The sequence below is a fragment of the Muntiacus reevesi genome, chromosome 11 (assembly GCF_963930625.1).
Source record: "Muntiacus reevesi chromosome 11, mMunRee1.1, whole genome shotgun sequence".
NCBI classification, from domain to species: Eukaryota; Metazoa; Chordata; class Mammalia; order Artiodactyla; family Cervidae; genus Muntiacus; species Muntiacus reevesi.
In genome coordinates, this window is record NC_089259.1 from 28,269,048 (window position 1) to 28,293,507 (window position 24,460).

The window sequence follows — 24,460 nt, forward strand, 5'->3', positions numbered from 1 at the left end:
GAGCAACTGAACTGGACTGAACTGAACATTCCATTGTACACATGTACCACGTCGTCTTTAACCATTCACTGTCAATGGCCATCTATGGTGTTTCCATGTCTTGACTATTGTAAATAGTGCTGCAATGAAATGTATGTGATTTTAAGCCATGAAGTGTGTGGGATTTCATTATGCCACAACAGAAAATGAAAGCAATAAGATCCCAATAATAAATATAACAATAATAGATCATAGTACTCAGCACTTACTAGGTGCTGAACATAATCAATTGCTTTATCTCATTATTCCTCACAGCACCCCCTAAGTCCGGCATTGTAATTACCACAATTTAGCACATGCAAAAGCTGAGGCTCAGGACTGAGGATGTGGGAGCAGGGGTCCAGCCCAGGGCTGGAACTCTGAAGGGTCTGGTCACTATGTCACACTGCCTCCTATTCAGAGAGGGGCCCCTCATGGAAGGACTGATGTTGAAGCTAAAGCTGAAGCTCCAAGTCTGTAGCCACCCGATGCAAAGAGCAGACTCGTTGGAAAAGACCCTGATGCTGGGAAAGATTGAGGGAAGGAGGAGAAGGGGACGACAGAGGAAGAGATGGTTGGATGGCATCACTGACTCAATGGACATGAGTTTGAGTAAACCGCAGGAGATAGTGAAGGGCAGTGAAGCCTGGTGTGCTGCAGTCCATGGGGCCACAAGTACTGAGCACAGCACAGTATTCAAGAGCTGATGATTTAGTGGGGACCAGTGGTACAGACTAAGAAACAGCTTGACATCGTGGTATAAATTTGCTGCAGTTGAAATGTGCATAGGGTGCTGTGGAGGGTCGGGGGCAACATTAGACCAATCTGGAGTTAGGGAAGGCATCTTGGAAAAGGCAGTCTTCAGTTGTGTCCTGTTACTTTGTTTAGTGGTATTTATTTGCTCCTTAAAATTTTCCAAATAATATGCAAAAATATAAATAACAGAGTAAAAAACATATCCCAAATCTCTTCACCCAGAGATACTCCCAGTTGACCATTGGTGACCTTCCAGGAGTGTATGTATGTATGTGTGTGTGTGCATGTGTGTGTGTGTGCGTGTGTGTGTGTGTGTGTGTGTGTGTGTAGATAGCATATTTTTTATTATCATCATTAAGATTGAGGAAAACAGCCTAGTTATTCAACTGTAGCAATATACTCACCCAAAACTCAACCACCAGCCTCAAACATATGTCTGCATTTTATTTTAGGAAAACATAAACTGGGTCACAAAACTTCTCCAGAAAGCAGGATAAGTCACGAAACACACAGAAGGGATCTGCATTTGCAAATGTGGGGCCACAGCTGATGCGGGGCTGATGTGAACATTTCCTCTTCCAGGAAAAGCGAGGTTCACTCAAGCTGCAAAGCCCAGCAGGTCATTAGATTTACAGCCTCTTTTAAAGGGTTGAGTTATGATGGCTTCTAGGTATCGATTAGCTGAGCACACCCACCCGGAATTCAGCAGAGAGTCAAGGGATGAGAAGGAGAGGGGAGATGGTGGTGGTGATGGTCTTGATGTAGTTTTCAAAGTCACTTCCGAAAAGGGCGATGAGGAAATAGTTGAGTATCCCAGCGAGGGACATGACGAATAGGAACAGGATAATGCGTTTCCCAAATATGTAACCAGGCGTGCTGGAAAGGAAGCAGAGAGAAAACTGGAGAAGAGCACAAATGACACCAATTTAACAAAAAATATTATCGCTTTGAAATACATGGGGTTTAAAGGATACTTCCTTTTACTCAAGAATGCTCCATTTACTTCATATGAAGGATGGATGTGTCTTAGCTAGTGTTAGTCATTGAATCTAGTTCAGAACCAAGCAAAAAGAGCCTTAAACCCATAACCATCAGGGCTCTGCTCTCTGGCTTCTCTGCACCATGGGAATGCCAGCTGCCAGATGGCATGAAGGTGGTGGCTTCTGCTGGTAGCCGGGGTTCTGACCAGGGATTAGGAACCCATGGATTCACGAAGACCCTCTCAGGAGCACCTGTAAGAGCCATGCTGGCAGCTGTGTGTAATTCAGGATTTTCAGGCCCTCTGTGTGAGAAAGGATGGTGTACATGAACCAAGAAGCCTGGTGGATTCTAAGAGATGCTCTTGCATCCAAGGGCTCAATCTAGTCTCCTGAGGCTGGAGCTCAAGTTCCCACTAATGAGAGCTGGCCTCCAGGGCTGGAAGGCAGGCCTTTACATATGAAGCAAATCAAGAAAGGGAGACTTTTTAGTACTGGATGATTTTGTCTCCTTCTCTCACAGGCTCTAAATCCCATACTGCTTGCACAGAGCATCCACTGGGGTCAGGAGGCGTCTCTCCAGTGACACATGACCACACAGCTGTGCTTGGCAGCCGCCTTGGTTCCCCTCCTCTAGAACATCCTTCTGTGATGGCTCTGGATGGTCCACTCCTGCAGCACTGGTGTGTTTTGAAGGTTCAGCCAAGTGGGTCACCAAGTGAAAACTGAAAGTGTTACTCACTCAGTCATGTTATATTCTTTGCAACCCGATGGACTGTAGCTCACCAGGCAAGAATACTGGAGTGGGTGCCATGCCCTCCGCCTGAGGATTCTTCCCGGACCAGGGATCGAACCCGGGTCTCCTGCATTTGCAGGCAGATTTTTTACTGTCTAAGCCACCAGGGAAGCCTTGGGTCGCCAAGGTTGTTAGTTGCTAAGGCTATTAGTAAAGACCCCAGCAAGGAGACTCCTTGGCACTCAGGAGGGCTCCCCAAGAACAGCTAACTCATCTAAACAGGTACCTTAAGGCTGCCAGGCCCTTGCTTGTTATAATCTAGAGAGTACAATGTGGTATCCATAGGTTCAATGTTAGAAATTTTATCTTATTGAAAGGGACCCCAAAGGTTCATGATGCAACTCCTAGTTTTCCAGTGTCAGGAGTTTGAAAATAGTTTCGCAGCTGAGTATCAACCTCCTCACTCCTCACAGTGCTCCACGGACCAACAGCACAGGAGCTTGTTGGAAATGCAGACACCCAGGCTCACTGGATCAGAACCCACACTGTGGACAAGCTCCCCATGGGACTCCCAGACACAGCAGGATCTGAGAGGCAACCCCCCCCCCCCGCCCCCAATTGACAGCTCCCTGCTCCTTGGCCAGTGTGTTCCTCTCTCCTTAGTTTGCTGCTCACAGTCCTGCTCATGAAGTGACCTATTCTAGTTCTTTGTTAGGAAAAAAAGTATGGTCCCCAAAGAGAGCGTTCTGAGCTGAACTGAGCATGCTCCCTGCCCCCACATTCATATGGCGTGGTCCTAAACTCCGGTACCTTAGAATGACTGCATTTAGAAAGAGGGTCTTTAAAGAGGTGATAATGGTAAAATCAGAACACCAGGTAGACCCTAACTCACTATAACCAGAGTCCTTATAAAAAGAGAAGGTCAGGGACTCCCTGGTGATTTAGTGGTTAAGACTTCGTGCTTTACAATGAAGAAAACTATAAGCAAGGTGAAAAGACAGCCTTGAGAATGGGAGAAAATAATAGCAAATGAAGCAACTGACAAAGAATTAATCTCAAAAATATACAAGCAAATCCTGCAGCTCAATACCAGAAAAATAAGTGACCCAATCAAAAAATGGGCCAAAGAACTAAACAGACATTTCTCCAAAGAAGACATACAGATGGTTAGCAAACACGTGAAAAGATGCTCAACATCACTCATTATCAGAGAAATGCAAATCAAAACCACAATGAGGTACCATCTGATGCTGATCAGAATGGCTGCTATACAAAAGTCTACAAGCAATAAATGCTGGAGAGGGTGTGGAAAAAAGGGAACCCTCTTACACTGTTGGTGGGAATGCAAACTAGTACAGCCACTATGGAGAACAGTGTGGAGATTCCTTAAAAAACTGGAAATAGAACTGTCATATGACCCAGCAATCCCACTGCTGGGCATACACACTGAGGAAACCAGAATTGAAAGAGACATATGTACCCCAGTGTTCATCACAGCACTATTTATAATAGCCAGGACATGGAAGCAACCTAGATGTCCATCAGCAGACGAATGGATAAGAAAGCTGTGGTACATATATACAATGGAATATTACTCAGCTATTAAAAAGAATGCATTTAAATTGGTTCTAATGAGGTGGATGAAACTGGAGTCCATTACACAGAGTGAAGTAAGTCAGAAAGAAAACCACCAATACAGTATATTAGCGCATATATATGGAATTTAGAAAGATGGTAACGATGACCCTATATGCGAGACAGCAAAAGAGACACAGATGTAAAGAACAGACTTTTGGACTCTGTGGGAGAAGGCGAGGGTGGGATGATTTGAGAGAATAGCATTGAAACATGTATGTTATCATATGTGAAACAGATCGCCAGTCCAGGTTCGATGCATGAGACAGGATGCTCAGGGCTGGTGCACTGGGATGACTCAGAGTGATGGGATCGGGAGGGAGGTGGGAGGGAGGGTCAGGATGGGGAACACATGTACACCCATGGCTGATTCATGTCAATGTATAGCAAAAACCACCACAATATTTTAAAGTAATTCACCTCCAATTAAAATAAATTAAAAAAAAAAAAAAGACTTTGTGCTTTCAATGCAGGGAATGCAGATTTGATCCCTGTTCAGGCGAGCTGGGATCTCACGCAGCCAAAAAAAGTTTTTTAAAATTTTTTTAAAGAGAAGGTTAGCGGAGTTTCCCTGGTAGCTCAGTGGTAAAGAATCCATCTGCCAGTGCAGGGGACATAGGTTCGATCCCTGATCTGGGAAGATCCCACACGCTGTGGCATAATTAACCCCATGTGTCACAACTATTGAAACCTGTGCTCTAGAGCCCAGGAGCCACAAGAACTGAGCCCAAGCACTGTACCTACTGAAGCCCACGCACCCCAGAGCTGAACTGAGCTCCACAATAAGAGAAGGCATCGCAATGAGAAGCCCACGCACCACAGCTAGAGAGTAACCCCTGCTCCCTACAACTAGAGAAAAACCTGTGAAGCAACAAAGACTCAGCACAGCCAAAAATAAATAATGCATTTTAAAAAACATTTTACAGAGAAGGTTACGACATAGACACACACAGTGGGAAGACCCTTGAGGTCACAGGAAGAAGACGGCCAAGTACAAGCCAAGAAGAGAGACCTCAGGAAAGAACAACTCTGCCATTGTCTTGATTTTGGACTGCCAGTCTCCAGGACGATAAGAAAATACATTCTTGTTATTTAAACCCCCTGGTCTGCATGGAGCACTTTGTTCTGGCAGCCTCAAAGACAAATACAGAGAATTACCTGCTAATGTTGGTAAAGAAGTGGAAAGAAGGTAAAGGAGTCTATTTTTTTTTTCAGCCAGAGAATAGAGGCTTCAAAAAAATTAAATTGTTAAAAGTCAAATATTGTAGTGAGTCAGATTTATCACATGAATGAGGCCACCATATGCTCATTACAGAAAGGAGGGAAAGTGATTTGTGAAGCTATTTCAGAACCTGTTCAAGATAAATCTGTGGTGAAGGATGAAAGGAGTGCCTCCCAATGAAATAGTGGTGTTCTTGGTCTGGGCAGCATGTTTCTAAGGACTGGAGGTGTAGCGCCCCTCAAGGAGGTGGTTCTCTAGGCAGTTCTCTGGGGCTTTAACCCTTCCCAGACAACTTCTCCAGGGATGTCACTGCCTTTGTCGCCACTGAAGAGGGTTCTCTGATCACTTCTCAGCTTTCTGGGCAGCCTTATCCACCAGAAAGTGAAAGTGAAGTCGCTCAGTTGTGTCCGACTCTTCTCAACCCCGTGGAATGCAGCCCACACGGCTCCTCTGTCCATGGGATTTTCTAGGCAAGAATACTGGAGTGGGTAGCCTTTCCTTTCTCCAGGGGATCTTCCCAACCCAGGGATCGAACCCAGGTCTCCCACATTGCAGGCATATTCTTTACCAGCTGAGCCATAAGGGAAGCCCAAGACTCCGGGAGTGGGTAGCCTATCCTTTCTCCAGCAGATCTTTCCAATCCAGGAATCAAACGGGGGGTAGGGGGCGCTATTGTGAGACATGGAGAGGAACAAGAAGCGGAATGGGGGGGTGAGCTGGGGGCAGCACGTGGGCAGCAGCCCCCACAGCATCTTCCCCACCCTTGGAACCCATCAGCGACTCTGATCGCTCCGGAACTGGCGGCAAACTGTAACTCGAACCTTTCTTCTCTAAGTATCATCATTTACTTTACTAAAACCCAGCTTTCCCAACCCAGGTCTAAGGAAAGGACACTTGTCGCCTACACTGTCTCTATCTGCCACCGGTGATTGTGTTTGACTTTCTCAACACTCTTTCCGCGGGTCCCCGATGTCTGTTACTCAAGAGAACTTTCACAAGGTGCATGCTATAGTTCTCCTTCCCCTAGGCAGACAACAGCATGCTTCACTCTCTGCAGGCTTTGGGAAGCCAGACAGGGGGATGTAATTTGAGGCCCAGATGCGGCAGGGTGGGAGTAGAGGCTGTGATTTTGCAAGGCATGCTTTTAAAGCATCCTTTGGGAGCCCAGCACCATGTGGAGGAATGTTGTTTTTTTTTTTTAATGGGAAAACTAGTCAAGGGCCCTGGCTGTATTTCCAGAACCAGCAAAGTTCAAGGAGGAAAAAGGATGAGAGATTGAGTCGCCCTCCCCCATCCGACACCTCGTGGCCTTGCCTGGTCAGGGGAATATTGTTGAATGACTGACCACTCTTCCTGCTGGAAAAGTGCCAGTCCTTCCATGGTTCTTACACCGTCCCAGCGGCCTACCTCTGAGTTCTCTCCCCCAGGTAGCCAACGAAGTACTTCTGCCTCACGAACAGGTACATCAGTCCAGCAAAGGCAGCAGGAACTAAGAGGAGAAAGGACAATGCCTGTGTTAGTGTCCTAGACGCCAAAACTAAGTACTAAGTGAACCCAGTACTAACACAGCCATTAGGTAATCAGTGTTGGTCCCAAAATCAAGCAGAGGCCTCAGCTTCTGCCAGTCGGGGCTGACGCGAGCTCAGCAAAGAGCTGGGGACAGGAAGCCTCCTGAGATCCTTAAGAATAGTCATGCTGCCTTGTATTGGCATCACAGTGTCATTTCATACAAAGTCTTTTCATACCCGTCATCTAATGGGAATCCTTTTCACATGACTGGTACTATCTTTTTCTGTTTTATGTATTTATTGTATCTTTGGCTGTGCTGTGTCTTCCTTGCTGTACCTGGACTTTCTCTAGTTGTGGCAAGTGGGGGCTATTCTCTGGTTGCAGTGAGTGGGCTTCTCATTGTGGTGACTTCTCATGTTTCAGGAGCACGGGTTCAGTAATTGAGGCACACAGTCTTACTTGTCCTGCAGCATGCTGGATCTTCCTGGAACAGGGATCAAACCTGTGCCCCCTGCACTGGCAGGTGGATCCTTAGCCACTGAACCACCAGGGAAGTCTTGGTATGGTCTTTTCTATTTCCAGATGTGGAAACATGGATTCCAGCAGTCAAGGGGACTTGTGTAAGATTGTCAGCTGGTAGGTGCATGTACATGTGTCTGTGTTTGAGTGTGTGTGTATCTAGGAGGAAAGCTAGACTTGCTCCCGGAGCCCTACTCTGAAACTGATCCTTACAAAGTACACCCTTCACCTGTGGATCTCCAGGAATCATGATGCTCAACCTCTTCTGAACAGTTGCTATGGTTTAGGAAAGATCTCCAGGGAAAGAAATGCCCTTTGCATTCCAACCCTGTGAGGAAAACACACAAGCCAAACAACCCCATGGAGTCCTGAACGCTTGGAGCCAAGAGTTAGAAACCCAGCCCCATCAGGACTGTTACGATCAGGAGCTAATGCTTAACTTATTCTATTAATACATTTGACAAAAGGCTGATTACACTTTTTCTACCTATCAGGAATTACTATGAGGGTGAGACAGAAATATGGGTATAAAAATTCTTCGAAACCCGCCCCCCCCCCCCCCCCCCCGCCACCAGCGTTATTCAAATACCAAATAAAGTGCATTAACAGAGCACTCGTTATGTGTCAGGTGGTTCTCCAGGCCCTCTGGGTACTCGGGTCTCCAATCCTCTCTTCTCTGATGGTTTCAAAGTTGTGACAATTCACAGCTGCCTTGGACAAGGTTTTTCCTGGTTGGTCCCTTTCAGATGGCTTTGAACTAACTTACTGGCCCACCTTTCTGTTACCGGGAACTGAACTGAACATGAGCTGATAGAAATCAGGGGGCACAGTGACTGAACTCACTGTCCATATTTGGGGATCGGTGCCTGCCTCTGGTGTGGACCTGAGCTGTTTGAAACACCAGGAGAGATGTCGTGTGTTCAAAACCAGGCTCTAAAATTCTCGGGTTTGAGCAGGTTCCCCTGAGGTTTGGGCTCCTGCTCTATAATGTGATGGGTTTAGGCTGGTGTTCCTTTCACCTGAAAAATTACCCAATCTACCATATTTATAGGAAATGACTAACTATTACACCGAGCAGGAGTGACTAACAATTTTGTCTCCCGGCAAAGGCAGCACTTGTTTCAGTAGAAAATGCTTACTTCCAGGCCCTGAAACCCTTTTCAACTCCCTTCATCCAACCAGAATAACTCCAGATTCATCTCTATCAAGTATCATCTAAGAAGACATAAAAGGAATCATAACTCCTACTCTAAGTGTAGTTTGACTTCATTTTTCAGGTGATGCTAGACATGTTTCTTATTTAACTGAGGATAGAAAGTGGGAGATTAAGACATGTTTCCTGACAGCCTTATGGATCACCTCGTGCTCCTGAAGTGGTTTCTGCTCCCAGCCTTCACCTCTCTCCCCTCTCATTACACCTGATTCTCTTCCTTCATGGTGTGTCTCAGGCTTGGCAATGAATTAATCCATTCATTTATTTTCTGTGGTCCATCTTGCCAACTGCTGTGTGCTTCACCACCATCACTGTCTTATTTACTGCTGTGTATTCAGGGAACAGGGCTTGGCACATAGTGGGTGTTCAGTGTATATTTTTATGGAAATGAATAAAGTAAGAGGACACATGTGAAAAACCCAGAATTTATCCTGAAACCCCTGGGAGTCCGTTCTGGCCCCGTGACCCACCAGCTGAGCAACCTTGAATAAGTTACTTATCTCCCTGAATCAAAAGATCCTCAAAAGTAACAACAGGGGGCAACAGTGTCCACTTTACCTACTTTATTGCGTGAGTGACCACAATAAGAATGAAATCATCTATCACAGGACACTAGCAGCCTTTTCTCTCGCATGGCTGGGTCACAGCGTGGAAGCCGGCCAGGTCACACCAAACCTTCACAGACACAAGGCCAGTCTCCAAAGTGGGCCAAAAATACCACTCGGTTTCCTTTTAATTTTAAATCAGTTTTGGGAATCCAACTTGCTGAAATCAAGACTGTGGGCTGCTGAGGACCAGGGAGGCTGGAGACCTCGACCCGTGCCGGAAGGAGGAGCACCATGCGGAAGGCGATGAGCAAGCAGTCAGCCAGGTGACGGTCACCCAGAACAGACACCTCACGCTCTCATTCAGAATGCCCTTGTGTCTGAGCTCATGCTGCTTAAGGCTTCTGAGTCACATTTAGCCTGAAACCACCCTTGTCAGCACAGCCGCTCTCAACCAGCCACCAGGGAGCCAGCATTAGCGATGCATTACCGCCGGGCCCACGCTGGCACCCCGCCCGCTGGCAAACGACCTCTGGAGGGTCTCACCTCTCCGGGGCTTTGTGAATTGGAGCTGGAGAGCAGACAGAGTCTTTTCAACAAAAAAGCCTACACTCACACCTCCCGGTAACACGTTTTGGAGAGAAAACACACAAGGAGAAAAGCCCGGGTTACCTTGGCTGCAGAGAAGCCCAGCGCTCCAGAGCATGACGAGGAAGGTGGGGTAGGCATCCACACAGTTCTGGCTGCAGAATAAATAAACAAGGGGAAAAAAATTAGAGGCCTCAGTTTAGTCTGAAAATTACCTGAAACCCTAAATAATAATCCCTGTCTTGCAAGGCGGGCTTCCCAGGTGGCCCTAGTGGTAAAGAACCCGCCTACCAACGCGAGAGACATAAGAGATGTGGGTTCGATCCCTGGATCAGAAAGATCCCCTGGAGGAGGGCATGGCAACCCACTCTGGTATTCTTGCCTGGAGCCTGGTGGACATGGACAGAGGTGCCTGGCGGGCTGTGATCCATAGGGTCACACAGAGTCGGACACGACTGAGGCGACTTAGCACACACGCACGCACATCTCACAAGGCATGGACTCCATTCATAATTCCTCTGACCTCCAGAAACAGACAGCAGGGTAAAGCAGATACAAGCTTGGAATCCATCTACTGCCTTCCCCAGTGAAGCCATTTCTTGATGGATTCTCCTTGGCCGGGGTCCTGCTCCTGGCTATGCCAAAGCACTTCTTAGAATTGAAAAGTAAGTAACGCAGACAGCAGGGCTGGGTGGCAGTCAGGGTGGGGTCAAGAGAGGGACCTAAGTAGACCTTCAGGTCAGACATACAAGTCAGCTCAGACACGTGGGCCAAGCTGAGGAAGGACAGGCAAGCGCCCATGTTACAGGAGCCAGGGTGGATCAGGCAAAGATGGCACTTGGGGAGTTATCCTGCTGATGGCTTTGTCAGGGCGCAGTCCTGGCCCCCGCGCTGGGGTCTGACACACTTGGTCTCCTTTAAGCTCATGGCACTCCTGCCAGTACACGTGGTGACTGCATGAGCTTCCTGTGGCTTCTGGGACAAGTAGCCACAAACTCAGAGGGTTTGGACAAATGTATTATATGCAGGTCAGAAGTCTGAAGTCAGTCTCAATGGACCCAAATGAAGATGTCAGCATTGCTACATCCCTTCTGGAGATGCACTGCTTCTGTCTCTTTGCTTTTCCCAGCTTCTAGAGGCCACCTGTGTTCCTTAGCTTGAAGCCCCATTCAACATGAAAGCCAGCCATGGCTGATGACGTCTTTGCAACCCCAACTCTTCTGCCTTCTTCTTGCATATCTGATGGACCTTTGCAATGACATTGGGTCCCACCCAGACAATCCCAAATAGTCTCTTAATTTAAACTCAACTGCTTAGCAACCTTAATTGCCCCTTGCCACGTAACATAACCTATTCACGTATTCCTGGGATCAGGATGTGAACATCTTTGGGGGTCATTCTTCTGCCTACCACAATTTTCTCATGTTTCAAATGAGAAACTGAATCAAGGAGAAGCTAAAGATAACTTACCCAGGGTCACCCAGATACAGAGTAGCAAAGCCAGAATTTAATACGACTCTAAAACCAGGACTATTACCTCTTCAACCCTACAGGCACACCTTGGAGATAGCGTGGGTTGAGCTCCAGACCACCACAATGAAGCAAACACCGCAATAACACAACTCAGAGGAATGTTCTGGTTTCCCAGTGCACATAAAATTTATGTTTATGCTACACTGCAGCCCAATAAGTGTGCCATAGCATGATGTCTAAAACTCAAGGTACATTCCTTAATGAAAAATATTTTATTGCTAAAAAATGCTATCCACCATCTGATGATGCAGGGCTGCCACAAATTTTCAGCTGGTGAAAAACACAGTATCTGTGAAGTGTTATAAAACGAACTCTGCCTGCACTCAATTAGTGAGTGTCCTCTTGAAAAGCTTCAGTTGAGATCAGGACAGTCTATCCAGACATCCATGGAAACACAGCATAACAAGACACAGAAGGATGAACTGGGAAAGGCGATGCAACACAGCGGGAGGGACACATGATGAGGACTGGTCCCCAACCTGACATTAACCAGCTGTTCGTCATTGGCAAAGCAATTTCTCTGGACTTGGTTTCCTTACTGGTAAAACCAGGAGACGAATAATGAATAACTCTGAGATCCACTTAAGCTCTAAGAGTCAATGGTCTAATGTACCGGTTCTCAAGGTGTGGTCCCTGGATCAGCTGTATCAGAATCACCAGGGACCTTCTTAAAAATGTAAATGTTAATGTCTTCCTTGAACCTACAGAATTAAAAATTCTGGGGCTGCCCAGTAAGATTTTAAAGAACCCTCCAGGTGATTCTGATGCATGCTCAAGTTTGAGAACCACTGGTCTAAGGGAATTCAAACTACAGAGGTAAACTCAAAGATGCAATCTTCTTCAGACTTCCCTGGCAGTTCAGTAGTTAAAACTCTATGCTTCCAATACAAAGGTGGCAGATTCAAACCCTGGTCAGTTAACTAATATCCCACATGCTGTGCAGTGCAGCCAAAAAGGTATTTTAAAAAATGCAATCTTCAAAATATATTTGGCCTTTTATCCAAATTCCTTTCTTAGAGTCTTCCTCTGGCAGCTTCTTGATGTTCTTCTCATGATTTTTCTCCTAAATATCAACCTTCAAAGTGATAGGGTGTCATGATTCAGTTGGTACCACGGAGAACCCTGGAATAACCAGCTTTTGGTCTGCACCTTATAGAGCCCTCAAGGAGGCTGGGCTGTGTCCCTGGCCACAGGGGCCGTCATGTCTTTCTGATGGTCAGAAATCCTTTACTGGAGAAGTTGACAAGTGGAAAGATAAGAAACCAATGTATCCTGTCCTGGGATATGAGCATGGGGGAACCAACAAACCTGCTGACTCACTAGGTATTCTGGACACCCAGAACTTCCACTGACCTATGGACACAGTAATAATTCCAAAGGACAGGAGCCCCTTAAAGATCTACCATTTGGGGTGAAGCACTTACTGAATAAGAGCCTCTTGATTAGTGTGAAAGAGGAGAGTGAAAGAGTTGGCTTAAAGTTCAACATTCAAAAGACAAAAATCATGGCATCTGGTTCCATCGCTTCATGGCAAGTAGATGGGGAAAAAGTGGAAATAGTGGCAGATTGTATTTTCTTGGGCACCAAAATCACTGTGGGTAGTGACTGCCCCTGTGAAATTAAAAGACGCTTGCTCCTTGGAAGAATAGCTATGACAAACCTAGACAGTGTATTAAAAAGTAGAGACATCACTTTGCCAACAAAGGCCTGTCTAGTCAAACCTATGGCTTTTCCAATAGTCATGTGAGTTGGATGTGAGTTGGATCATAAAGAAGGCTGAGCACTGAAGAAATGATGTTTACGAACTGCAGTGCTAGAGAAAACTCTTGAAAGTCCCTTGGACAGCAAGGAAATCAAATTCTAAAGGAAATCAACACTGAATATTCATTGGAAGGACTGATGTTGAAGCTGAAGCTCCAATACTTTGGCCACATGATGCAAAGAACCAATTCACTGGAAAAAACCCCGAGGCTGGGAAAGAGTGAGGGCAAGAGGAGAAACGGGCAACAGAGGATGAAATGGCTGGATGGCATCGCAGACTTAATGGACATGAGTTAGAACAAACTCCAGGAGATAGTGAAAGAAAAATCTGATGTGCTGAAGTCTACAGGGTCACAAAGAATCGGACACAGCTTAGCAACTTAGAATGCATGCATGTAACTGAATCACTTTGCTATATGCTTGAAACTAACACAACATTGTAAATCAACTCTGTTTCAATAAGACTTTAAATTAATTAATTAATGAAGCAAATATCATTAATAACAGTAATAGGATCAATACCAATCAATAGAACCAATGTAGATGGATCACGTTCAAATCACTGGACAAGTCCATGCCACTTAGAAGTGAGCCTAGGATGAGAGGTGAAGGGGAGGAGAAACCTTAGGGTGTCATTTACCAAAATGCATTTTTATGAGACACCAAACCTTTGATACGCTTTTTTTTTTTTAAGGAGGGTTTTCTGTAGTTCAATAAGACCTCCCCTTCTTGGAGAACCAAGCATCACAGTGTCTCTTAGCACTTTAAAGGGTCTCAAAAATCTTACTGTGGGGAATCTGTTTCCCTGTCACACCTGTTAGCAGCCCATGAACTTGAAACCTAGGGGACCCATTTTGCAAAATTACACACCTCCAGAGACCCATCTTCTCTCCATAGTCTGTGTTCATCTGCACCCTTGGGGAAGAACCTTAGGTCCCTTAACTGAGACTTTTCTCCAAAAATCAAACTTTGACTGCTCTGCCTGCACTCGTCAGCTGGGAACAGAGCTTCAACCTATGTGTGTTAGACACAAGATAAAACAGTCAAAATCCTTTTCTCTCTCAAAATCAGACTCAGTTCTGCCCTCAAAGGAGATAGGAGGAGAGCAGATTAACTGAAGTCCAGTCTGAACTAACGGCATAACCTGGCTGGGATGTCTTGTTTATCGACAGCCCCCATATCTTGAACAGTCTGTATCAGTCCACAGCCATATTTTATGCTAAAAAACATGCATTAGTCTTTTCAGCCCACCAGCATTTTTTATTCTTTATGCTACCTTCCCTTTCTATGGTCTTAAACATTTACGATCCCACACTCCATCAACCAAGACTTTTGATGGTATAAGCTTATGGCAGGTACATTTATGTACAAATTATATACACATACTCCTATCAATATGTATATTAAAACTGAGTGAAGCTTCATTTCCTATCGATAGCAACAGTAAATACATGTTCTCTTCTTCTTGCATCCCCATGGCTCATTTCACACTCCTCGAATGCTTTTGGAGGGCCCCGGGGAAGCTCTCCCTGGGGATGACTTTCTTCCTGGGGGTTTCCTGACTGAGGCGCTCAGATTGGAGGCCCTGGGCGTGGCCAGTAGACAGTAACAACCACTGAGTTATCTGCAGAGCCTTCCACAACCCACCTCAGGCACACACAAGGTGCTGCAATCTGGCCAGGGAGGAAGTGGTCTTTGTAACAGAACCACGACAGTGTCTGGATGACCTTTATCTTACAGAAAATTCTCCTCTACCCCCGCCATAGGTCCGACCTCTCCACAACTCACTGTCCTCCCCTCAGTCTCCTTCCCCTCTCTTGAAGGGTAAGTAGGAAAGTCAAGACGCCCAGGCAGCACTGATCACCCACCACTCTCCTCTAGCATCTTCTGACCTCAGGGACCGCATGCCATTGCAGAACTTCCAAACTGTCTTTCAAACGACAGCACAGCCCGCCGCATAAGCGCACTTCCACAATCCGGAGGCTGGCTGTGGGGACCAGGTCAGTGCGGTGGCTTCGCCATCTTCTTCTTTTTTTTTAATTTTATTTTTATTTATTTGGTTGCTCCGGATCTTAGTTGCAGCATGTGGGATCTAGCTCCCTGATCAGGGACCGGATCCGGGCCCCTTGCATTGAGAGTGCCGAGTCTTAACCTCCAGGGCAGTCCCATGGCAGCTTCTGAGAAGGAGAGCTGGTTCTCTCCTGGAAGAAAAGGCAGAAACCAGGCGGCCTGGCCTGCTGTGGCCCTTCCTCATTGCTGGCAAGATGGAAGCTTAGCTTCCCACTGGGTACAGAGAAATTCCCCTGCCCCCACTTCTCCAATACCGACCAGCTGTGTTCATAAGAGCACAGTGCTGCTCGTGAGAACACAATGGTCTGGGTGGTAAAAAGCCTCCCATTCCAGTGGGTCTGTAGAACAGGACTCCTGGTTTCTGGATTCCATTCTCAGGGAGGTTCTGGCATCATCCCCGATGGAGCACCCTGTCTTTACTCCTCCCCATCGCCCCCTGCACACAGCACAGAAGGGCTGGGAGTGCCCCACACACAGTATCCCCCTCCTGTAAATGTGAACATCTTACATGGCTTAAAACCACGTCTTTCGACTTCTCCCTACCCTTCTAGAGCTTTCCTTGTGTGGCCCTAAGCCCCGTTTTACAAGGCTCTCTGGGGAACATCAAAGTCACCTCCAAGCCGAGACTGAAGGCCAGCTCCCTGGCAGCTTGGGGCTACAGCCACCCTTCCTAACAAGCCTCCAGTCACAGGCATGGAGAAGCAGGCCACAGGCTGATAGCTGAGCCCTTTGTCTAAATGCATTTGGCAGAGAGGAAAATGAGTGTTTGGATAACACCGTTCAGATTTGCATCCCAAATAGCACCCCTCCTCCTTCCCTGAGTTGTTCAGGTGTTTTCTCTGCTAAAAGAAGTAAAGAAGGAGAGATAGAAAAGCGAGTGCACAGTCCCCTCAATCTCTCTATCCTGGTCGCTCCAGGAGACCAGGCTTAGGTGCCTTCGGGGCAGCAGGCAGCCGCCTGCCAGTCCTGCTGCTTGCTTCTGATGCCAGCCGGTGAGTAATGGCTGGTTTGCATGGCGGAACCGGGGACTAACCCCCAGGAAATTGGTCAACTCCATGACGGAATGACTGGCTGAGAGCTTTCCTGACCGAGCAGGAGCTGTAAGGTCTACTCCCACACCCCCAACACCTTTGCTTCCTCTCTTCAAACACCAGCACCTTGCTAAGATGATGAAAAGTGTCCCCAAAGTCTCCCAGGTCAAGTTCAAGCTTCCCTGGAACCCACCCACCACCACCCCCCGCCACACCCCAGCCTCCAGAAGGTTGTCCCAGGCCCACTCTGGGTCAAAGAGCAGTGTCGGAGTTTGGACTCACTTGGCAGTGTAGACCCGCTCGAAGGCCAGCGTCCCCGTCCTCTGGAAACTCCGCCCGTTGTGGGTCTTGCTTTCGTGCTCCACCTTGTGGGCAAAGAACCCTGCCAGAAGGAAAGGTTTGGATTCATAATGAGCACCTATCCCGAGCCTGGCATCCTAATATTTTTCCTGGAATGTTAAATGTTTCCTTCTCTCGACCTCTAAACAGCCCTAACTGTCCTCCATTAAATGTCACTGAGCACAAAGGTACTCAGCAACTACTCTCGACTAATTGCTACATTTGGTGTTGGTAAGGCAGTAGTGAGCAAGACACACCCCCACTTTCAAGGATGCTACCACCAGAAGCAATAGACACCCGAGTAAAGAAAGACTCGTGCTGAGACTGAGTGGGAACCTGGAGCCATCGAGGGTCAAAGAGGGGTAACAATTCAGTGTTTGGGTCACAGAAGGATTCCTAGAGGGAGTGACGTGTACGATAAAACCTGAAGAACAAGCAGATGGAGGGGGCCGGGGACAGCTGAGGAGACCACTTCACTCTATCGGAATGGAATATGCAGAGGTCCAGCGGCAAGACCCTCTGGGGTCAGCACATCCAGTTTACTGGGAGATGGGGGGTGGGGGGAGCTGTAATGGGGAGCATTAACCTGGCAGAATTACAAATGAGGCTGAAGAGAGGCAGGCGGTGAATCGCTGCCATTTCTCTGTTATCACTCGCCACGTTCCAGACACTCAGCTTGTATCAGAGAACAACACACATACACACAGCCTTGGCCTCAGGAGTTTATGTTCCAGCGAGGATACGAGGAGAGGAGACAGACCACACACAGCAAACAATATGTAAGAATTAAAATCACACGGTGTGCCGAGCTGTGGACAAACGCGAAGGCAGAGGAGGGCAGGGGCCTCCAGGGGTGCTGGTCAGCGTGGCCAGAGGGAGCCTCAAGGAAAAGTGGTGAGTGAGCCAAGGCCGAGCAGATGGTGGCAGGGACGTAGCTCTCTAACCAGCAGCGTGACCATGACCTTGACGAGAGCCACGTTAAGAATTCTGCATTTATTGCCTTCTTGAGGAAACGTGGAGAGACTGACAGGTGCAAGCTGATGAATGGCATCGCCAGAAAGCCACTCTGTCTTAGCGTGGTGAGGGCTTAGAGGGGTGAGACCCAGGACAGGGGGATAGACAGCAGGGAGCTGGTTAGGGTGATGGCTGTGGGATGAAGAGATGCTGGGGAGACAGAGTCTGTCTTGTCTACAGGCTGGATGGTGGGGAGGGGGGAATGCGGTCTCTCCTTCCCTCTCTCTCTTTCCTCCTTTCTCTTTCTCACTCTCCCACCCCTCCTATTTTATTCCTTTCCTCCTATTTCAAGAGTGAAAAAAGAAAAGAAGGGTGACAGTCAGGGATCCCACTCACAGGATTTCTTTTTATCAACTTCACATTAGCCTCCTCGAAAAGAGCTGAAAAGGATGCCTGCCTCATCCATTGTGTCCGTGGATAAAAGCTTTTATGATTTGCTTTTTGGTGAAAGCACACTCTTCCCCTAGGACTGTGCCCACACCGGGCAGAGCCTCAGGGCTGGCTTCATGATGGCACTCTGGTGGACGCCGGACACGTGCTCTATGAAGTGGGCGGTACATCTCCACGCTGTCGACAAGGGCACTGTGACTCAGAGAGGTTGAATAACCTTCTCAGTCCCTCCACTGGGGAGCAGGGAGGGGTGCTGGGATTTGAGTCCAGCTGGGCATGCAAGAGTATGTTCATCCTCTTATTATCACATAGAAGCTCACTGCAGGGACTCCATCAGCAATTTGGGGTCTGAGTACCCAACTGTCTGCTCTGGACATCTCTTCTCCCCACAGAATACAGTGGAAATTCTGATCACTGTCTTTCCAGAACCCAAGGTGACACCCGTGCCTCTGAACACATAAGCAGGGACAGTATTAAGAAAGTCCAAGGTTACTTCTGCAACCAGCTGCGTGGTGGGGCCCTTATTCTCTCAGCCTGCCTCTCTTCTTCCTCTCCTTGCCCAAGAACAGCGCCTTCCTCTTTTTTAAGTCTTAGCCCTCCACCTGCGACCTTGACCCTGCTTTGGCCAGCCTCTTTGGGTTTTTGTTCATTGATGTTTGCCCTACTTTGTAAATCTTTGGTCTCTGTTTTTATCCTAATCTTTACCCTTGAAACATGCTCAAATCTCTCCTAACCTCAAAACAGAACAAAAACAAGCCTGCCTCTGTCCTGAACCCCGACTAGGGTCTACCTCTCTTTCCTTCCAAGCTAAATTTGAAAGAGTTGGGCCACGTTTGTCCACTCCTCCAAACACTGACACTCTATGCTCCATATTCTTGACCATGTTACAGAAACTGTGCATGCAGAGAGCATTCACACACCGCTGCTAACATCCGGCCAAACCAGAGGGACAGAGAGAGACCAGAGGAGAAGGCTGCAAACGGTCACCAAGAACCTACCACATGCTGGCCTCTGCCAGTGACTCGGGTGTTATCTCAGGCAACACCTTCAGCCACCACACATGGAAGGTTATTAGTAACTCCACCTCTCTGTTGAGGAAAGTGTGGGTCAGAGAAGGTGAATAACTTTCTCAGGATCACATAAAAAGATTCTGAGATTTTCTTTTAGTATGAGTCAGCCCTGTGATACACAAGAATAGCTCACACCTCCATCATTTTAACAGAACTGGTGTCTGGATTTCGGGAACAGATTTCTTGCATGAAAAACACCCACCTGCATCTTAGAAAGAAGATGGCAAGTTGGCGGTGGGTGGGATGGGAAGGAGTAATCCGATGACTAGGGACTCTGGAAACCAAGTTGGCTGAGAAATGATATGCTGAACCAGGGATGTTTCAGGTGACTTTGGAAACACAGAAGCTGCGGCACAGTCTAAGTTTTTCCAAAGAACAGACACACCAGTGGATAGAAATTAGAGGGCAGCAGTTTCAGTTCAATGTAACAGAGAACTTCCCCAGCAGTGAGTGTTTGAATGAATGAATCCAAGACAACATACGTCATGTAAACTTCCACGTTTTGGAGTAGCTTTGAATCCCAATTTCACTCACCACTACTGACTCTGGAATCTCCAACTAACTCTCTAAACTCCACTTAGTTATTCTGTGAAATAAGAGTAATAATGGTAGAATATTTCATAGGGGGCAAGGATTAAATGAGATCATGTTATGACCAGCGCAAAGCACCATACATGACACAAAGCAAATTCTCAGTACACTTGACAATGGAAAGAGTGAGCCCAGTGCGTTGTGAGTGCTCTGTCCTGGGAGTGTTCAGGAGGGGCTGTTGAGGATGCGGTCTAGACTTCTACTGTCGCCATTCACAAGGTCTCCACGCACAAGGACCTGGGTCCCTCCCCTCAGCTCACTCTCCCCCTCTCCAACCTAATTAATTTGGCTTCCTGTGGGAATCATTTTCTCCAAAGCCACGTTTCCCAGGTTTGCTCCATGTCAAAGCTGCTGGCACCCTGGCCGAGAAGTGGGAGGCCTCTCGATGCTACGCAGAGGAAGTGCATCCGTCTACACGGCCTGGGAAACTAGGCTTTGGTAGTTCTGGTCCAGGTCGCTCAAACTTTAAACGTGGTCTGCGTTCCCAAACATGCATTATGCTGGATCAAGCTGGGAGGGGGCCTCAGGTTCAATGATCTTGATGACTCCAGAGCGTTTGGGAGGCAGAGGAGGAAGTTCACTGGGTCGGTGGGCTCTGCCTCTCCTCTGGGGAATTGGGAGCCAGAGCGTGCCCCCCTCACCCCCAAACTGTCACAGAAAAAGGGGCCGAAACTCCTCGTCTTGGGACAAACACGAAGTACCCAGTGCCTGGCAACAGCATGTAAATCATTCCCAGAGCTAACAGGAAGGGTTTCGAATGTAACTGGGGTGGGGGCAGAGTTTTTGCGTATGTTCTGCATTCAGTACAGTAGGTAGACCTTTGGCTGCAACCCCGAGGTTAATTAGAATTGCAAAGGGAGGTTCTGGACCTCTGTTGGGCCTTTGCGTTTGCCTAAAAGCTCAAGGTTAAAACAGGTAGAGGTGTTATCTCCCGAGTCACTTGAATTTCTCTCATTCCCCTGCACCAGCACATTGAACAGAGCTAAAAGGTGGTCTCAGCATGACCAGCAAGCCTTGCTCTGTGCCTCAGAGATGAGCAGGGCTGATCCTAAGCCTTTGAAGGGAGCCAAGGACTCCTTCTGTGGCTTCAAAACTGCCCCAACCATTGCAAAATCACTCTGTCCACACGGTGCCCTTGCTGCTCAGAGGACCGGGGAAGGGGAGGAACAGAGGCCGTGACGTGGGTGCCGTGCTGTCCACACCGCCACAAATGCAGCCCAATCGACAATGTGTCCAGGATGAAAAGTCTCCAGCCCAAAGCAGAAGCTGGTCCACTCCCATCTCCCTCCCCGCCAGGAAGCGTCATCAGCTCATGGGACTGTGTCAGCAAGGCCACCGTGTCCCATTGTCACCTATCCAAGATGGCTGGCCGAAAGATTGCGGTTAGAGCTCAGACATGTGGCCATCGATCCTCTCTCCTCCCCACGACCTAATCTCATCTGCCAAAAATGATTAGAAATCTCATTGTCCGCCTCAAGTCTGCTCAGGGTTCCCTGTGCTTCTACAGAAAAGCCCAGGACTCACCGGACACTCCAGGGCCACGCAGCGTCCCCCCACTCAGCTCTGGACCCGGGGCCAGCAGCTCAGGGTGGACGCGAATCTCTGCATGGGCAGCTGGGGGGACCCCGGCTTCCGTCCCCTGTCACCAATCTTGACGGGTGTCAGGGAGGGCCAGAGGGGGCGCCTGAACAACCAGCACCCATGCAACTGCCTTCACGGGGACTCGAGGCTTCACAGCAGGCTTTCTGCTTCCTGCCCGCCCATCATCTCCTGCTACCCTCCCGTTTCCTGGAGGCAGGAACCTGGTTTCCCTGTTTGCTGCTACATCCCCACCGATGCAAGACCCTTCCTGGACCAGGCAGAGTCCCCGTGGGAGTATGCAGGCTGAATGAATGATCCTTTGGAGATTCACGGAGGCTAAGAGAGCCCCAACATGGCACCTGCATGAAACAGCAGTGGCCTGGGGCCACGTCAGCCTCGCCCGGAGCCATTCAAACCCTCTCAGAGCTGTAGCTCTGTTGATTGACACTTAACTATGAAAATGTTCGGGTCAGAAAGCTGCCAAGTGTTGTTCCACAGAGGAAACAGACTTGGAGTATGCAAAGTTGGTCTCTCTGGTGCCGGGAGGCCATGGGGAGCCCAGAAGGCTCTTTGTGCCCAGGAGGCTCATCACCAACCTAAGGCCACACTCAAGTTGGGGGAAAATATCAGGATATCTCAAATTGAGTGAATACCCACATTTCCAAAGTGTAACAATATTTGAACATTCAGAAATTACCGTTAAGTCACAGAGTAAGTCTTCCCATTTTTCTCTCTGCCTTCATAAACTGCAAAACCCAAAGACAGTGGCCATGCTGATAAAAAGAGTCTGAGACAGTCCTGACTTAGGAATTTAAAGAGAAATTCCGCCCTGTCCTGCCTTTCTCAGTTCTAGGTCCTTTGCCTGGGTTAAGTGACAGCAGAGTTAATGGAAATCCCCTGGAGAAAGGATAGGCTACCCACTCCAGTATTCTTAGGCTTCCCTGGTGCCTCATATGGTAAAGAATCCGCCTGTAACACAGGAGAACTGGGTTTGATCCCTGGGTCAGGAAGACCCCCTGGAGGAGGGCATGGCAACCCACTCCAGTATTCTTGCCTGGAGAATCTCATGGACAGAGGAGCCTGGTGGGCTCCAGTCCATGGGGTCGCAAAGAGTCAGACACGACTGAGCGACTAACCACAGCGCAGCACAGGGTTAATGGAAATGCAACCCGCAAACAAGGAAATCCTTCTGACCCTCTCTCCCTTTATGTAAGTACATGATGTCTACCAAAGAATGCTTCAAAAATTACACATTGCTAGAGAAAAAGGAAGTATTGCAAAGAACATATTTCATCAAAAGAAATAAAAAAGCAATACAGAGGTAAAATAATGAAAAAGTAAAGTCCCCCCTCACACTGGCCAAATTTATTTATTTTTTTAGCCTACAGGTAATAGGTAACTCCTACTGCACTGAAGTCAGCCTGCTGCACTGGGTATAACCCAGTGTCTGGGTGAACATATATCTGATTGTCACTTTCAGGCTTCCTGCCCTCCAGCTGGCCACAGTAATTAATAGTTAAAGTGCTGATTGCAAACAGTTCAGTGATGGTTTCTATACAACCAACTTGCTGCTCCAGCTCTACAGACATGATTAATCATCCCCATTAAAGCCAAAGAAAGATGGGGAGAAGGAAAACTCCCAATTCACACAGAAGTGTATGCATCCCTCTACAGTCAAATAAAGACACAAATACAGATAAGAAAAAAGTGTACACACATATACACACACAAACACACAATTGTGTAAGCCTGACTCTCAAACACCGAGACATCAAGCCGACCCCGAGGAAGGGGCTTCCCTTACCGTTTTGGACCACGCTGATGAGGGTGACAATGGCCAGCAGGACGATATTGCCCACGGCTTCTTGGTCCATGGCTGTTTCGGGTTCCTAGCAGGACTGCTCAGCTCCCTGGCACCCCACACCCGCACTGTACAGGAAGGGGAAGTGGGAGCCGGACTCTGCCTTTCATCATTAGCATTTCCGAAGGTCCCAGCACAATTACAGGCCTTCTTCTTCCTTTTTCTTTTTTTTTAAACTAGCCACCAAAGAGCCCTGGGCTCAGTCTCTCCTGCCAGAAGAAGCAGGGCTCAGGAGTAGAGAAGGAAGGGAATAAAAAGTGAAACTTGTTTTTTATTCATGGAGTACCTAAAAGGTCTGTGTCCAGGAGTACCATGTTTCTTTCTTTCTTTGAATTCCTAGGAAAATAAATAAGTACTTGACACATGGCAGGGTTCAGAGTAGCAGCCGCATAAGCCCTGGATGAATGAATGAACGAGTGAAGGAATCATGATGTTTCTACAGGAAACAAGCAACAAGAGAATGAAAACTAAACCAAGGGGACTTCTCTGGTGGCTCAGTGATAAACAGTCTGCCTACCAATGCAGGAGACAAGGGTTCGATCCCTGGTCTGGGAAGATCCCACATGCCATGGAGCAACAGAGCCCGTGCACCACAGCTACTGAACTTGTGGTCTAGGGACCACTAGCCACAACTACTGAGCCCACACTCCCTAGATCTGCGTTCCACAAGAGAATCCACGGCAATGAGATGTCTGCATACCACAACTAGAGAGTAGCCCCTGCTCGCTGCAACTAGAGAAAAGCCTGAGCAGCAATGAAGACCCAGCACAGCTAAAAATAAAATAAGTAAACAAATAAAATTATTTTTAAAAAAATAAAAATAAGGAGCAGAAAGAGGGTCACAGGTGACTCCCAAGGAAAACCTCCACACAGGAAGGATTGCTCAACACCTCAGCTGGCTTCTCTGAGGTCATTACTGAGATGCTTTCCTGGAATCTTCCTCACATAATGAGGAGTAGAGAAAAGGCAAAAGAGGGAACCTGCTGAGTGAAGTAGGCGGTGCCTGGTATTTTACAGGAGGTTTCTCCCTGTAAACAGCAACCACTCAGAAGTGATACAGAACATGCAAGATTCTGTGATCTTCATCCCAGATTCAACATCTATTTGGCAGCGCTGAAGAGAAGTGTTCATCAAAACCTCACTTTGACAGAGAATGCTAACCAGTCTACTTGGTGGTGGTGGGGTTTTTCATCCTGGTGAGGGAGAGGCCAGTGCAGGGAACAGATCACACAGGCCTTGTATTTGAGTGGCTGCAGCTGGCTGGAGGAAAGATGTCCTTGGAGGTGGTGTCTGGAGCTTGGATGCACAGAGGCCAATAACAAGGGCAGCCCTGAGCCAGTTCACAATGCTCCGAAAAACCAAGCGCCTGGAACACTTTGCACCATGTGGAGTCACTACATGATTGTCTAGGGGCTCAGCACTAGCAAGAGGCATGTGTTTACCTCAATGGGATCTGATGTGTAAATTTCAGGGAACACGTGGGTCCCAGCCAACACGGGGT

The 24,460-nt window shown here is 47.8% G+C and overlaps 1 protein-coding gene across 1 annotated transcript; it reads right to left on the reverse strand.

The window, feature by feature from the left end:
* Positions 1–1,203: 1,203 nt before the first annotated feature.
* ALOX5AP (arachidonate 5-lipoxygenase activating protein) lies at positions 1,204–23,026 on the reverse strand. Its single transcript, XM_065902220.1, has 5 exons — positions 22,903–23,026; positions 16,396–16,495; positions 9,803–9,873; positions 6,752–6,833; positions 1,204–1,650 (listed from the first exon to the last, which is right to left on the reverse strand). Exons 1-5 carry the CDS (start codon positions 22,970–22,972, stop codon positions 1,488–1,490), a joined length of 486 nt encoding a protein of 161 aa, XP_065758292.1. The 5' UTR covers positions 22,973–23,026; the 3' UTR covers positions 1,204–1,487.
* Positions 23,027–24,460: the final 1,434 nt, after the last annotated feature.